The following is a 17500-nucleotide window of genomic DNA, read 5'->3' as shown; positions in this document are numbered from 1 at the left end:
CGCCGTCGTACAAACGTTTACCAGCCCCCCCCCCCTCCTCGTCCGCCGCCGCCTCCTCCCCCTCCTTCTCCTCCTCTTCATTCCGCCCGGCAACCTCTCTTCTCTCGCCCTCATGCAATCTTGGGACTTAATCACACTGACAGCAACTCCACAAGAATCTCTTCAGAGACTCGCGACGATTGGGGGAGAAAAAGGGATATAAAAAGAGAGAAGGAAGAGGGAGAGGTAGGGAGGGAGGGTGAGGGAGAGATAGGGAGGGAGGGAGAGGGAGAGATAGGAAGGGAGAGATAGGGAGGGAGACTTTTTTGATTTGAGAGATTAATGAGAAAGTGGATTAATTGGAACTTTGAGAGTTTATTGAGGGAGGGAGAGGGGGGGAGGGAGAGGGAGGGAGAGGGAGAGAGAGAGAGAGAGGGAGAGAGGGAGAGAGAGGAGGAGAGAGAGAGGGAAGGAGGGAGAGAGAGAGGGAGAGGGAGAGAGAGGGAGAGAGAGAGGAGAGAGAGAGAGAGAGAGGAGGGACGAGGGAGAGAGAGGGAAAGAGAGAGAGGGAGAGAGGGAGAAAGGGGGGGGGAGAGAGGAGAGAGAGAAGAGAGAGGAGAGAGAGAGAATGAGAGAGAGAGAGCAGAGGAGAGAGAGACGAGAGAGAGAGACGGAGAGAGAGAGAGTGGTCGCATGAGAGAGAGAGAGAGAGAGATGGAGAGAGAGAGAGAGAGAGAGAGAGAGAGGAGAGAGAGAGAGAGAGAGAAGGGGGAGAGGGAGAGAGAGTATTTTTTGTATGGGGTTAGTTATGTTTGTAGGGTTTGGTTATGTTATTGTTCATGTAGTGTATGTGTATGCATGTATTTGTAGGTGTAGCATGTATGTGTAGTGTAGGGGTTATGCATGTATGTGTTTGTATGTTATGCATGTATTGTATGTGTAGTGTATGTTTTGTATGTGTAGCTGTATGTGTATGTGAAATGTGTATGCATGTATGTGTAGTGTTGCATGTATGTTATGGAGGAAATTTTTTTGGGTATGTGTATGCATGTAGGAAAAGGTGTAGTGTATGCAGTAGGGTATGTGTATTTATGTGTTTTTTGTTTTTGCTATGTGTATGGTTGTGTTAAATGATGTGAATTGTATGTGTATTGTAGGGTTTAATGTGTATGTGTAGTGTATGGAAAGTTGTAATGTGGTTTTTAATGTTGATGTTTTGTGTATGTGTATCATTATGTTTTTTGGGTTTGTGAAAAGGTATGTGTTTGTGTAATTGTTGTGTATGTTATGTGTATGTTTATGTGATTGTAGTGTTTGTTATGTGTATGTGTAGTGATGCTTTTGGGTATGTGTATGTGTATGTGTATTTGTATGTGTATTGTATGTGATGGTAGGATGTATGTGTTGAGTTGGGTATGCAGTATGTTATGGTATGTGTTGTGTATGTTAGGTTTTAGGATGTGTATGCATGTATGTGTATGTGAAAGAGTATGTGTATTTTTTTAGCATGTATGGTTTTTGTATGGGTTGCATGATGTGTAGTGTATGTGTATCATTAATTTTTGTAAGTGTATGTTAGTGTTTGGGGTATGTGTATTTTTGAAGGTTAGTTCTTTGTATTTTCTGTTGTGTAGTGTATGATTTTTTGGTTTTTAAATGTGATTGTATTGTATTGTATGCTTTTTTTAGTGTAGTGTTGTGTAGGTATGTTATGTGTAGGGGTATGTGTTTGTGATGCAGTATGTGTATGTGTATGATGTATGTGTATGTGTATGATGATGGTATGGTAAGGTAGGGTTTTGAGTATGTGAGTGATGCGGTATGTGTAGTGTAGTGATGCAGAGTGAATGGTATGCATGTATGTGTATGTTAGATGTTGTGTTTTGGGATGTATGTGTAGTGATGGTTTAGGGGTGTATGCATGTATGTGTATGTGTATGTTTTGGAAAGTGTATGTGAAATGTGTAAGATGATGGTATGCATGTATGTGTATGTGTATGTGTATGTGTATGTGTTTGATGTATGTGTATGCAGGTTGGGGTATGTGTATGTGTTTTGCATGTTAGTGTATGTGTAGCATGTATTGTATGTGTATGCATGTATGTGTATTATGTGAGGGTGTAGGTCTTGCATGTTATGTGTTTGAGGTTGATTAGATGATTGTATGTGTATGTGTATGTGTATGCATGTATGTATGTGTATGTGTATGTGTATGCATGTATGTGTATGTGTATGCATGTATGTGTATGTGTATGTGTATGCATGTATGTGTATGTGTATGCATGTATGTGTATGTGTATGTGTATGCATGTATGTGTATGTGTATGTGTATGCATGTATGTGTATGCATGTTATGTATGTGTATGCATGTATGTGTATGCATGTTATGTATGTGTATGCATGTATGTGTATGCATGTTATGTATGTGTATGCATGTATGTGTATGCATGTTATGTATGTGTATGCATGTATGTGTATGCATGTTATGTATGTGTATGTGTATGTGTATGTGTATGTGTATATATATGTATATGCATGTGTATGTGTATGTGTGTATATATGTGTATGTATATGTATATGTATATGTATATGTATGTGTATGTATATATGTATATGTATGTGTATGCATGTATATGTATATGCGTGCGTGTGCGTTTGCGCGCGTGCACATTCCCGTATAGTATTGCGCACCAGTTCCGATTTCGAAACCGACATCTATCTATCTGCAAATCAAAATGATCGTTACTCCCGCTGCTCATTCTTCTCAGCGACCAACCCAGACTAAAGCTCATCGGCCTCGACACCCTATCGCTCGCCTCTTCGAAAATGCTGATACGGTCTGCATAACCAAAATATAGATTCGTCATTCATCATATTTCGTGCTGAAGTTGCAATCTCCGACGTTGCAAACAGCCCGAGGCAATAGCGAGGAGAAAATGATCCGCTCTGTAACGGAGCTCCATTGCCCCGTCTCTCTTCCTCTCTTTCTCACTATTGGCTTTTAGAAAGACGGAGGAAACGGCCGCTAATGCTGACGGCGTCGGAGCGAACGACTCGCTGCTGTCGTGGCTCGGAACCCGGTGACAGACCTCCATCAAGTGTTATACAATTATCCACACCTACAGGCAGAGTTCACTCGCGGAGAAGGGAGGGGAGGAGGGAAGCACGAGGGGAGAGGGAAGAACATGCATACAGGCACGCGCGCATGTCCACACACACACACACACACACACACACACACACACACACACACACACACACACACACACACACACACACACACACACACACACACAGAGCCTCCGAGTGAGGAGGAGTGGGGAGAGGGAAAAAAGGGGAAGAGGGGGTTGGGGGAAAAGTAGAAGAGAGGAGGAGGAGGAGGGAAAGGGAGAAGAGAGGATACATACGGCTTGGCAGGAGGGGAAAGGGGGAGAGGAGTAGGCGATTACCTTTTGTGTCCCGTTTCCTTCCGGTAATTCCCCCCGCCGCCTCGCGCTCGAAGCAGATAAAAAGGATTAAGGAGGGGGAAAGGGAGAAGAGAGGAGGAGGAGGAGGGAGAAAGGGGGAAGAGAGGTGGAGGGGGAGGGGGAAAGGGAGAAGAGAGGAGGAGGAGGGGGAAAGGGAGAAGAGAGGAGGAGGGGGAGGGGGAAAGGGAGAAGAGAGGAGGAGGAGGAGGGGGAAAGGGAGAAGAGAGGAGGAGGAGGGGGAAAGGGAGAAGAGAGGAGGAGGAGGAGGGGGAAAGGGAGAAGAGAGGAGGACGAGGAGGGGGAAAGGGAGAAGAGAGGAGGGCGAGGAGGGGGAAAGGGAGAAGAGAGAGGAGGACGAAGGGGGAAAGGAGAGGAGGAGGAGGGAGGAGGACGAGGAGGGGGAAAGGGAGAAGAGAGGAGGGCGAGGAGGGGGAAAGGGAGAAGAGAGGAGGGCGAGGAGGGGGAAAGGGAGAAGAGAGGAGGAGGAGGATAGGGAGAAGAGGGGAGGAGGAAGAAAGGGAGAAGAGGGGAGGAGGAGGAGGAGGTGTGGTGGATGGAGCTCGGCCTGGGACCTCATATATCTACTGTCCTGTTATCTCTTTCACAGCTCACCGACCTCATGGCAACGTCGATGTGAGGGCATCTCTCACACACTCGCGCGCACGAGCTCTTTCTCTTTCTCTCTCTCCTTTGCTTTCTTTCATCATTTTCTTCCAAGATATTCTAGTTGAAAGCTATTTGTGTCCTCCCTTGTTCGTTCGATCTCCTGGTCTTCCTTTTTTTTTATCTTCCTCTCCCTTAATTTCATCTTCACCTCACTCCCTTTCTTCATCCTTCCATTCTCTCCCTCTTCCTCACCTCCCTCCCTCCCTCCCTCCCTCCCTCAATCCAGTCACATTTACAGTCGTGACTTCGCTAACGAGGCGATGAACGCGGCCTCTAACGGCGCGATTAACATTAGCAAGGAAATTAAAAAAGATGAAAGACCGGCCATTTCGGAGCGACTCTGGACATCAACCCCTTTTCACGACTCTGCTTGTCGCTGTTAACCTTTTATTATTATTTCTTTTTTTGTTTTTGCTGTTGTTCGCTTTGAGGTTGATGGGAGGAAAGAGAACTAGGATTATTAAGATGCGTATATGTGTTCTGATATGTGGGACGTGGGTGGGAAATATGAAAGGCCACCGTGAGATCTGGAATGTCTGATGCGCCGCGGAAGGCCAAGCCAGAAAAAAAATTGTGGCGTGTGTGTGTGTGTGTGTGTGTGTGTGTGTGTGTGTGTGTGTGTGTGTGTGTGTGTGTGTGTGTGTGTGTGTGTGTGTGTATGTATAAACAGACGAGATACACTAAAGAATTCCTATTCGCTCCTCGCATACCTCAAGGCAGACATCGGGCCATTACATAACACCCGCGTCCCAGATCATGATTATTACCACGTTGTGCTACAAGACCGCGTCTCGCGCATCCCAAACCGGCGCCGTCCTAATCATGATTTAAATTCGGAACCAAGACATCTGGCGTCTGTGCGAGTTGAGAGCAACTTCTCTGCGACCTGCCTCGAGTCTCCTGCAATATACCACGCTCAAACCACTCACGATCTCTATGAGTAAACTCGCATGCACGTTGATGAAGATGTGCACGCGAAGTCGCTGCATATATAATCGTTACATGCACACGCACGCACACAGATGCACACAGGAAAATGCTAACACCCTGTCAGCCTTGACATCGGGCACAGAAAAGCGCGTCTCCTTAACATCCCTTTTAAGGGTTCTTTGGCCGACATACAGGACTCGGGGCTAATCCTATTCACACTAAGTGTAGGATAAAAAAAAAACGTTTTCAAAAGAGTATGATCTCTTTCGGTTCTCGACGATTACGTCATGTTCGGTTCCTTAGGAGCCGAAACAATCTCACCTTTGGCGTAGAAACAGAAAAATCTCCCCTCGTGAGCGAAAGTTATTACGAAATGAATGGATGAACGAGGAAAGAATACATGCAAGGAAGTGAGGTGTTCCCAACCCAGAATGTTTCTCATACATTTCCGCTAAGCCACGATAAACCCCGAAACAAAGAATAATGATAATAGAAAAATAATAATGATAAGCGAAGATCTTCACACAATTTCCGGTTCTCGGCTTCTCTCCCATGCACTTTCCTTCCACATCAAAACTCAAACCATAACCTGACACGACCCTCATAGCACACCGTGACCCCAAAGACAGTGCTCAACACAAGGAAATCAAGTAGGTTAAGGTCGTTACACTTTCCTAACGTAGCTGCCTCGCCGACCGCCGTAGCGCTGAAGGTAGTTGGGCGGCCTTGCGTGTACCGGGCGAACCTGTGCAAGTCAACGCTATATATTGCCTACGTCCTTCCGTATCCTCCCTTTTCCGTTTCGCCTTTTGCGCTTCTTTCTTCTTGCTCGATTTTGTTCTGCTCCTACACTTTCTTTCTTACCAATTGTGCGTCCTCTTCTATTGTTTTTTTTATATTTTCTTCTCTTCTCTATATCTTTTCTGCTCTTCCCTTCTGGCCCTCTTTCGCCCTCCCATCAAATCGTAATCACGTCAACCATCCATGTGTTCCCTTAGCGACCGCAAGCGTTAGTATTTCACTCCGAACAAACGACCTAAACCCGTTTACAAACCACTCTCTTTCTCCCCCTCCCCCTCCGCCCCCACCCTCCCCGCATTGCAAATTGCAGTTAACACGACCAATATAGTTCGGCGTATTGTTGTGTAACATTGTCATCAGAGCCATCAGTGCAACCGCCCTTAGTTACAAGTGAATAATGGCTCAGCCACTTGTTTAGTATACTACTCCCGGTCCCCCTCTCCTTTCCTCTTCCTCCGTCCCTCCCTCCCTCTCTTTACTTTCCTCTTCTTTCCCTCCCCTTTGCTCTCTCTTTTCTCACTTCTTCCCTCCCAACTCCCTTCTCCTTGCCCTTTCCTCTTACCTTCCTAAAGCCTTCATGTGAAGGAGAACATGATGACATAATTCATCTCTTGTGCTTCTTGTGGGCCCTTAGCAGAGGCAGCGAAGTAAAGGAGTTTTTAAGAAAAAGGGTTGCAATATAAAGAGAAACTCGGGAAAGAAAATGGGAAAGAAAAGTATTGTACAGAGAGAGAGAGAGAGAGAGAGAGAGAGAGAGAGAGAGAGAGAGAGAGAGAGAGAGAGAGTAAAAGAGTAAAAGAGTAAAAGAGTAAAAGAGTAAAAGAGTAAGAGAGGAGAAAGAAGAAAGGAACAGAAATAGTAATGAAAAGAGGCGAACCGAAACGCATAATAGCACTTCCTCAAGAACAAGGAACAGGGGGAGGCATTGTGAGAGAGGTTAGACAGACGTAAACAGTACCCAATCCTGCAGTACGTAAACAAGCTTAAAGCGTGGCGTCTCGAACACAAAACGGGTCTGACAACATTGAAAGAAAAAAAAAAAAATCCTGAGGCAAGGTAGCAGTAGCGGAGCGGTGGCCGGTCAGCGCTCTGGAACTTTCAACATGTTTACGTTCTTGTTATAAACAATAATAGTAATGACGTAGACAATAATAAAAATCAATGAATAATGATATTTATAACCATAAAACATAATGCCAATAATAGAATAACCATGAAGCTTCCTCACGACGTGTTCCGAAAATCTGGACATAACGTAACGGGGACATACACGCCGAATCGATACGGAACTACACAAGGACCATTACATTTCCTATTCGAAACGAGAACTTCATTGCAAGGCTGGCGTGGCGATTGAAACTGTCGGTGAAAGGCCTCTTGTGATCTTTCTCACTAATCGAAACTTGGGTTTTTGAGAGTTTAGGATTCAAGACCTCTGAATAATACTTTTAACAAATCTACGATTTCATAATTATAAGAGGTTTTCTCCCCATGCAAACAACTTTCAGCGGCGAGGAACGCACGCATATTAAGGTCACTGGGTGGGAGACTTGTGAGAGGAGCATTAAGGTCATCGCTGTTGCCATTAGCTCTGCCATTGCAAGAGTATTGGCAACATTGACCTACCCCTGCCACCTCGGTGTTAATACAGGCCTAAGGCCAAATAAGACCTTTAAATCCATAGGTCTTTTATCTAATCACTTGAAAAAATAATAATCCCGCAGGTTGGAGAGTGAAAATAAAGTCCTTTACGCTTCACTTTTGATCAGCAATATTTAGATTTTGAGAAACTCCCGAGATTGGAAAAAGTCGTGACATTTCCCGCCGGCTCTCCCTGGAACAGCGAAAATGTCGGTAGGCATTGGCATTTACACATTCTCTATTAAAATATTCTGGAAAACATCAAACCACCGACATTTCCATCGAGCGACTGTTCTTGGCGTTGTCCATTAAAAGCGTTCTTTGAAGTAGAGACGCTCTCGCTCTGGATTTTCGCCCGGATTGCCCAGGATATGAAGAGAAGATAAAAACTGAATACACTTAAGATTTCCCCAACTGCCATCGTGCTCAAAGACTCGCAGCGACAACCGCTCCCCGATGGAGTAACAGCCGATGGCACTTTCACTCCACACCAGCACTCCTAACATCACTGCGAACAGCACATCGCTCTAGTAAACGACCGAGCCATACAGTGGGGTAATTAATCTCTTTATTCGGGGGCCGATCGCCCATCTTATCATTTGTCTCATGAACCATTAACTTCAAACTGGAAATGACATCGAGCACACTTCACAAACACAACCAACGCCATTAACACCGCTCTCCGGAAATCTTTTTCGGCGTGAATAGGCCTATATCCGCCCCGACTCGGCCTAATCTTGTCTCCTCTCCAAGAAATAGTAGGAGGAGGAGAGGGAGGGGCCTAAGGGGTGTCTCTCATCCTCAAAGCTTAAGTCCTAGTCACGGTAATTGTTTTCTTGTGGCTCGAGGGAATCGCTAGAAGAATTCCGTAAAGAGAGAGAGAGAGAGAGAGAGAATTTTACATGTGCCTAATGTCGCTACTAATGAATACTGACTGCAATGAAGTAGAGATCTCCCACTTCGGAAAATACATAATAATCAGACTATTTTTTTTATTTCACGGGGTATGGGGACCGAGGGGTATGGGTGTAGAGGGAAGGGGGAAAGATTTGTATCAATTGCGTCTGCCGTCCCCCTCACCCTGCCGTCTCCCCTTTCCCTCTTTCTCTCTCATTCGTAGAGGTAACAAAGGAGCAGAGGGAACACACAATTACCCACAAGCGAGGCCTGATTTCTCCGGAGGCCGCGTCACCTCCCCACCCCACTCCCTCCTCTTCCCCCCCTACCTCCTATCTTCCTCTTCCACACTATCCTTCCCCCTCCACTCCTCCCTTTCCCACCACCTATACTCCCCCCTCCTCTTCTTCGACACCATCCCTTCCCCCATCCTCCTCCTCCTCCTCCTCCTCCTCCTCCTCCTCCTCCTCCTCCTCCTCCTCCTCCTCACCCACCCCTGCCCCTTCTCTCCCTCTTCAGACGATGTCCCAAACAGAACCCCTTAAATCCGCGAGGGCTAACGTACGCTCGCTGACCCGGCCGGAGTCGAGACGCTAATTACGGGAAGAGGAGTCATGAGGAGGGAATTGAGGGGGGGAGAAGGCGGGAGGAGGTGGGAGGAGGGAATTGAGGGGGGGGGGAGAAGGTGGGAGGAGGAGGGAGGAAGGAAGACCGATGGGGGGGGGGCGATTGAAGAGTGGGAGATGTTAGGGAAGTAGAGGGATTGGGAAAGGTACGGGAAGAGATGGTATTGGTTGTAAGAGAAGGACAAAATGAAAAAGGAAAGAGGAAAAATCAAATCACAAAAAGAGGAAAAACTGACAGATGGAAATTAGAAGACAGGAAATGACAAACCGACGCGAAAGAGAGAAAGAGAGAGAGAGAGAGAGAGAGAGAGAGAGAGAGAGAGAGAGAGAGAGAGAGAGAGAGAGAGAGAGAGAGAGAGAGAGAGAGAGAGAGAGAGAGAGAGAGAGAGCCGTTGGTCGAAGTCCGTGAGCACTGACCTGAGAGTGACGCGCAACCCATCATCGCCTCGTAAACCAAGACATAAAGGCTGACGTGGTATTTAGGCAAAGGGGGAGGCGAATGGAGGAAGATGGGGTAGAAAAAAGAAAAGAAGAAAATGACGAAGAAGGTGAAAGGGTGGTGGAGAGAGAGGGAAGGCAAGGCAAGGGCTGTAGATGAGGAAGCAGCGAGCGAACAAGTCGGGCTGGCCTGTTCGCTCGCTGCGACCGAGTCGGCTAAAACTCTCCTCCTCGGTCGGCCCAACTAACGGCGGCAGCGAAGGCTGCGCGAGAGAGCTTCACGGTTCGCTAGGCTTCACTTGGGCTTCACGGCGGTAATGAAGGGGGAATGCACCAGGGAGAAGGCCTGCGAGTGGACTGTCCCGACCACTTTGGGAAGGGGGCGGGGACATCAGGGGACAGGGAAGGGATGGAGAGAAAGGCTGGGAGATGAAGGAGGAAGAAGTGAAAGGAATGGAAATGGGAGAATGGCGGAGAGATGAATTAAAAACACTGGTGTTTTAAAATTGTTTTTGTAAAAGTGGTAGCGAGTAAGGGTAGGGGGAGAGGGAGGCCGGGCTGGGGCAGACAGGAAGGGTCAAGTGTTAATTAAAGAGTCGGCCAAGAGACCGTAGGCACAGAAACACTATTTATAAGAAGTAGAAGTCCACAGAAGATTCCTATTCGCCGCCAACTCCCTAATAATTTTCTTTTTTACTTCTTTCTCTTTCCTATGCTTTTAGCTATATCACCCTTCCCTCCTCATCTAGAATTAGAACCGCAAAGGCGGACGACGCTGGCGCCAAAAATCGCCGGCGGGAATCGTACCACTCTCGAATGACCAATCACAGGCCGCTTCCCGAACTAAAAGAAATTTTCAACCAATCAAAGCGCTATCCTTCAGACAGTATGACGGAACCAATCAAAAGAGTTGAATGACGGGTGTGTAAGCGCAGACGGCCAATACGAGCGGCGGTGTTGTAGCGGAGGGCCAATTGAAAGGCGCCGTACGAGACACACCTCCGGACGCCACCTCGACATTCCTGCGGGTTCCCCCCTTTCCCCTTCCCCTCCCACTCCCACTACCCCGGCCCAAGACAAGTCGGCGAAAATCCCTTTGCCTTGAGCGCTAGAATGGGTTCTATAATTAAAACTTCTAGGCTATCTATGCACCTGAAGGATAGTGAAGATTTGGTTACGCAGTCACAAGGAAGTCCCTCCTATCTGTCTGTCTGTCTATCAATTTATGTTTATTTGTCTGTCTGTTTATCTTAACACACACACACACACACACGCTAACACACACACACAAACTAACACACACACACACACACTAACACACACACTAACACGAACACACACGAACACACACGAACACACACACACACACGTATGGCCTGTGTACATGTATGAATGTGTGAGTATGTATCAGAGAGGTCGAGGCCAAGCGGTGAATAATCCAGACGCTCAGCAGGAACGCACACACAAGCAGGTTCCGTGAAGTGCAATGAATGACTCGTTTCCCTCACTGTCTATACTGATATTATCAAATCTTTGTCATCTTTTCCGATTTGGATTTCTTTCCTATTATCGGTCTATTTTTCTCAGTCAGTCAGTCAGTCTCTCTCTCTCTCTCTCTCTCTCTCTCTCTCTCTCTCTCTCTCTCTCTCTCTCTCTCTCTCTCTCTCTCTCTCTCTCTCTCTCTCTCTCTCTCTCTCTCTCTCTCTCTCTCTCAACGATTAATATAAATCCGCCGAGCCAGGCACTATACCCAGCCAGAGTCATCACTAAAATGGCCCCGTCTGCATATCTCGAATCCGGCGCTCTTGCTCGCCGGACGCTGATATCGGCGCCCGGGTTAACTCTAACCGTCTTTTTGGCCTTCCCCCTTTTCCCGCCCTTATCCTGCGTTTCCGTTCACACCCTTTCTGGTTTTTGTTCGTCTCTTAAGTATTCTCTTGCCTGTTATTTGTGACTGAAGTTGCTTTTATACATTTTTTTTATTTAATGCCGTGTTGGTAACTCTTCCCCAGTTGGTGAACAACAACCTGAGCAACGAATTCCGGAGGAAAAATTCCGATTCACACACTATCACCCCGCTGTTCTCCCTCCCCCTTCTCCCCTCCCTTCCTCTCCCTCGCCCCCTCCTCGCTGCGAGTTTCCCCCCCACTTCTCCCCCCACCCCCCCACATCACGCCATCGTCGGACCACTACAACAGGTGACGTTGCAAATAGACCAGTTGGCAACCCTCCCGCAGACTTTCTTAGTGGCCAAACTAACTGTATTTGATTTTCCTACTTCGCTTTTTCAGTCTCTGAACAGATTTATATTATGTAATAGTCGATTTGCTTTGATGGGAGAGGTATCATCTTCATAATGATTATTCTGTCATAAACACCACTATATCATATCAAAACGAGAGAGAAACAAGAACGAATGAGTTAACGAAATCGAAGAAATATCTCAAAACCTAAATGAAACATCTACCCTCTCTCTCTCTCTCTCTCTCTCTCTCTCTCTCTCTCTCTCTCTCTCTCTCTCTCTCTCTCTCTCTCTCTCTCTCTCTCTCTCTCTCTCTCTCTCTCTCTCTCTCTCTCTCTCTCTCTCTCTCTCTCTCTCTCTCTCTCTCTCTCTCTCTCTCTCTCTCTCTCTCTCTCTCTCATCCCTGGCAACTGCAGGCCCTAACACGGCTGCCATGTAACCCAGCACTGCAAGTCCCCCTCATACCATGCTAGTCCGTTTTGGCAGCGCGTACTCTACCATAGACCTTCACAAGGACATCAACCGTACTCGCTACAGAGGCAAGAATGGGAGACATGCAGAGAGCCGTAAAGTTTGGAATATTTTTTTAGGGTAAATATGTGATCGACACCGGATAATGGCGGACGAGTTTGAAGGACTAGTTTAGTCGTTCCCACTTTTCATTTACATTATTTACGTTTTAGCACCACTCGTCTAAGATTGACGGCGTGACCTACACGATTACCGAAAAATAAGGCGATTGGTTTTTAATAAGTCTCCGTATGCAATGGATACGCTGATAAAAATACCATTGCACTGTTTCCCTTTAAGTATACTTTCTAATGAAATATTTCACTTGCCACATTCCTAACGGTGGAAAATCTAATCGTAGCACCAAAGAATGGAATCTCTCCACACCCTGTCCTCAATAACACATGCAGAGCACCTATCTGGGCAACAATAACATCATTAATACTAATTATACAAAGTTGCAATTGAGGTGATCGACATCACATTATATCTACCACATCAACATGCCCGTTCTCATCATCATCCTCGTTAATCACCATATCTACCACATGAACATGCTCGTTCTCATAGTCACCATCATCAGTCACTATCCACCATCTACACATCTCAATACTCACCTCTCGTCGCAGGCGCAGTGGTTAATGGTGCCAATACTCCAGTTCACGATCCCGTATTTCTTTTCGAACGAGGTCACGTAGTAAGGGCAATGGAGGTCGTGTTGGCGGCAGCACATGTCGGTGCTGGACTCGCCTCCCAGCTCGCCGTACACCGACGCCGAGTAGCCCACGCCGCACCACTTGGTCGCCGGGAACCTTAGGCTGTCTAGGACCGAGCGCCGAGACCTAGGACATGCGTGTGGGATAGTAGGCCGAAATGAGGGGCTGGCTTTAAGGATCGGGTTTTGAGACCCCGAGTTTGAACCTGGGTGCTTCTTCCACTCGACGTCGTAAACGTTTGCGTGTTCGATTCCTTCACGCACATCGTCTCTCTTTTCCTTGCCTGAAGACTGTTCGGAAGAGGGGTGATAGGGGGAGGGGGAGGGGGATGGAGTTTTGCAAACCTCGACTGGCGAACCAACCAAACGCCAAACGCTAGAGTTCAGACGCGTCTAACCCAGAGGACAACGAACCACACACAGCGTCTACAGATCTTCCCAACAGGACGTCCAGAAAGCACGAGGGAGGCTCCTCGTCCCTAAGCCAAGAGCAACGTGTGCCGCCGGAGGTGAGGCACGAACACCGCCCGTCCTTCCTTCTTTCCTTACCTCTCGTCGCAGGCGCAGTGCGATATGGTGGTCAGGCGCGAGTTGTAGATGCCGTACTTGCGGGTGAGGCCGGCGATGTTGACGGGGCACATGTCGTGGGTGCGGCAGCAGGAGTCGGCGCCCACGAAACCCGACAGGTCGCTGTAGGAACTGGCCATGTCTTCATTGCCGCACCAGTGGGTCCCGGGCAAGATGAGCAGCTCGTTGAGCACCCACCGCTTCTGCCTGAGTCAACACAACCAATCCTCCGTTGTTCAACCAGATCGTCAAGGGGCAGGCGTTCATATTTCAAAAAAGGCAATGTAACAAACCCAAACACCAAAGCAAAAAACACACGGAAACCCACGACAAAAGCCCGCCGTCAGTCACCACCCTCGCACCGCCACGCGAAACCCGAAGCCTCTGATTCGAAGGGTTGTTCACACTTATCAAATGTGATTTATTATTTCTAATTGCATAACATAACTATTATCGTTAAAAAAACTAGAGCTATATGAAAAAATAAGGGGATATACATACACAAATCACAAAACTACGACAATGAAACTAAAAAACGCTACACGTTAAAAAAAATATACTGAAAACTAATATTTCATCTATTGGGTCTTGACTCGCAGAACGAGGCTTACAAAGGTAGTGTGACGGTGCTTTGACGGTAATTCTAGTGGGTATGAGTGGTGGCTGACGGCAGGTGTTGCTGTCATCTGCATGGTATAGTTAGTGGTCATGAGCTTTTGGTGTAAAACTTGTATTTGGTGATGGTGTTGGAACAACAGTAGCAGTGTTGATCATATTTAGTAATAAGTGTCCGTGTTGAACACATTGCCTGTATGACTATGTCACCATGTATTTTTTTTTTTATCGTGTTGACAGTGTATTTATCGGCAAGGTGGCATGCCGTACTAGTGCTAGTGTTGTGCAAATGTTGTAGTGCAGGGTCTTAAACCGAGGCAAAACTAGCAACCCACAAGCAGGACAGCGGCCACGTCGTCGAAGTGCGAGTCAAAAAAGGCACCAAACTATTTCCCAAGCAATAAAATCAACTAGGACAAGCAAAAAACACTACTATTACTACAGTTTTTTTTGTGAATTATAGACACTACTTAAGGTGATATAAAACAAGCAAGAAAACAACACAAAATCAAGGCTACGTAACGCATCATAAGACGTTACTTAAAACACAAAAAAATGCTACAAGCAAGGTTGCTGTCACTACGTAGACAGTACAAGCAAATCAAGTCCGTTATTACAAACTTGTGTAACATGCAACAGAAACATGCGGTATTTCATGACAGAAAATAAAGAAAATAAGGGGAAAGTCAAGTCATTGAGAAAAAGAAACTAAGAATTCGTATTGCTCTATGAAGAAACGGAAATGTTAGAATAAGCAATAATGATAAATTAGATAATGTAATAGGAATAAGAAAAAAATAGCAATATGACTGAGCAATATAACTCAACAGCACCGCAACTTAGCCCGTCAATCACCAAAGAAGATAAGCAATGAGTTTTAAATAAAGTATTCTAATGCCATTTCATTAATAAATAGATTTCTCGGTGAGATAAAGATATATTTGAAGTTAACAACCACCATAAATTCATAGTTAGGGTTACTAGTGAAATCTGAATGATGAAGCATTATAGAAAGCGATATTAACTTTCTTGCAGCACAAAGTATATACATTTTTTCACGCACAATAAATTTAAGCAATTGAAAATATCAAATCTATAATTCAATATTTTTGCTTTCCGCAATTTTACTGCAAATTTCGATTTGTAATGCAATCCAAATAGAAGTCATTGCACGATGGCCGACAGCGCGAAAAGTGTATCCACACCGAAGTGGCTTGCGCTAACCCTTGTTCAACACTACAGCGACAGACAACCAGAGCTACAAGCCATGGCCCCGGGTGGCACTCCGGGGGGAGAGTGCCACAGGGAATATGGGTTGGGGTCTCCAGTGACTAATGAGAAGGGGGGAATTATAGGCAAGATAAGAGAGCACAGATGTTGTGAAAGAAGCAGTATTATTATTTATTTTAGGTTATTCATTCACCAGGACCTTTGGTGCTAATTATCTGGTGTATGAATAACCATTCGTCTTTGTCTTTGTTCATGGACCAGTAACTAGGATATCTAGCTGCTGGTTCATGAACCGTGGTGACGTAGAACCCAGGTTCAGGCTCGGCGTCATTAACAATGATAATGTTTACAAATGTCTACAAACTACGTGCAATGAGGATAGATATAAAGAGAGATACAGTTTAAGCACCCAAAACATTTAGCTACGTATATCTTTTGAATTCCTTCCTTTAACGATATAGACACAAAGCTTTTGAAATAGGTTACATCAGACATGTAACCCATTATGAAAAAGGAAAAAAGACAACACACGTTTAAGATACAACAACACTTCCTTTAAAATCTGATTTAACACAGAATGAAACTCTCCATGCAGTGACAATCCCATTTATAACATAACGTCTCAAATGCACAAGGGCAGTGGCAAGGAGCAACACCGCAGAAAATGCACTTTGATAGTTTTTTTTGTTTGTTTGTTTGTTTACCTGGCGTGCGAGACTCCGAGGTTGCTGTTCTCGTCTTCCGTTGCACTGCCGAGGTTGTGGCTCTTGTGCGACCGCCTCTCCGCCTTGACTCCTGCACGCACGCGACGGTGGTGGTCCTTGCACTGTGGGGGAGAGGGACGGCCCGTGCGGTTCAGAACGAGGGCTCTTTTGGAATATCTCACGTACTAACAACCATGGTGACGCTTATCTGATGTTACATGCAAAGTGCCAGAATGGTTGATAATAACCGATGAACTTTATTATCATCATAAAATCACCAAGAGCGTTAAGAGCTTGTAATTTCACTGACCTGTGCCCTCAGCTGCCGGAAGTGAACAACGGGCCTAAGGTATTCCGGAAGCTCAGCCTCCTCAGACAGGTGCACGAAAGAGACGTTTTGAAGAGGGCCAGACCAAGAGCCTGATAACAAACACGTAAACAAATCATGAAAATATAAGATTGTATAAATCCCGATTTATTAAAAACAACGAAAAAATGTCATAATTCACATTCCCTTTCTAAATCAGAAATCACAAAGACGAAAGAGAGAGAGAGAGAGAGAGAGAGAGAGAGAGAGAGAGAGAGAGAGAGAGAGAGAGAGAGAGAGAGAGAGAGAGAGAGAGAGAGACAGACAGACAGACAGACAGACAGACAGACAGACAGACAGACAGACAGACAGACAGACAGACAGACAGACAGACAGACAGACAGACAGACAGAGAAAGAGAAAGAGAAAGAAAACACAGACACACACATACCAGAAGGGGTGTCCTTAGCGAGGTCCGCGTCCTCCTTGAAACTACGAATGAACGTGTCCACCTCCTCCTTCTCCGACGTGAGTTCACAATCCCGGAGCGAGAGACCCTCCACGCTGATGCGGTCGCTCACCTCGCCCACGTAGATGAGGGTGAGGAGGTGCTGGTGGTGGCTGATCTGCCGTAGGACGAGGCCGCTGAGGAGGGGGGAGAGGGGGGGAGAGTGAGAATGTGGAACGAGCGGGAATGAGGCGAGATTGTTGATGGGGGAGAGGGAGAGGGGGAAGGGGAGGGGTAGAGGGAGGAAAGGGCGGAAATGAGCATGCATTGATGAGTGGATGTATTGAAGTGTAATGGGGCAGTTGGTTTTGATAATTGTTGTAAAAATATAAAACAATAGATACCAGTGATATACAATAATGCAAGCAAAAGTGATAAAAAAACATACAAACAAACACACACACACTTCTTATTCAAGAGAAATACCGCCCAGATCCACATCTCGAAACTTATCAAAGCCAAAAGATAACGAGAGAGAGAAAAAAAAACTTAATCTCTGCATATGCCAACCGCCCGTGCCAGTCACCTCTTGAATATACCGTTTATAGGATAAGACAGGGCCAGCATGTTTGACTACTAAGCTTAAAGAAAATGACTGTTTTCAAGGTTGAGACATTTTTTCGGTCAGGTTTGAGATATCATGTCAAGGGACAGTGA

General features: G+C 46.1%; 1 protein-coding gene across 2 annotated transcripts in view; it reads right to left on the bottom strand.

Moving 5' to 3' along the window:
• LOC122247463 (uncharacterized) overlaps positions 1-17500 on the bottom strand; it is a 22494-nt gene that overhangs the window by 3884 nt on the left and 1110 nt on the right. Inside the window, exons 2-5 of one of the 2 annotated variants that reach the window (XM_043006760.2) lie at positions 16787-16980; positions 16339-16448; positions 16029-16150; positions 13462-13686 (exon numbers count right to left, since the gene is read on the bottom strand). In XM_043006760.2, coding sequence (XP_042862694.2) covers positions 13462-13686; positions 16029-16150; positions 16339-16448; positions 16787-16980 — 651 coding nt within the window. Of the gene's footprint in view, positions 1-12814; positions 13040-13461; positions 13687-16028; positions 16151-16338; positions 16449-16786; positions 16981-17500 lie in introns of both variants that reach the window. The other variant, XM_043006753.2, reaches the window with a different exon arrangement.

The sequence above is a fragment of the Penaeus japonicus genome, unplaced genomic scaffold (genome assembly GCF_977035675.1).
Source record: "Penaeus japonicus unplaced genomic scaffold, GWHDUDI00000001_assembly GWHDUDI00000001, whole genome shotgun sequence".
Classification (NCBI taxonomy): domain Eukaryota; kingdom Metazoa; phylum Arthropoda; class Malacostraca; order Decapoda; family Penaeidae; genus Penaeus; species Penaeus japonicus.
This window is presented reverse-complemented; position numbering and strand designations above follow the sequence as displayed.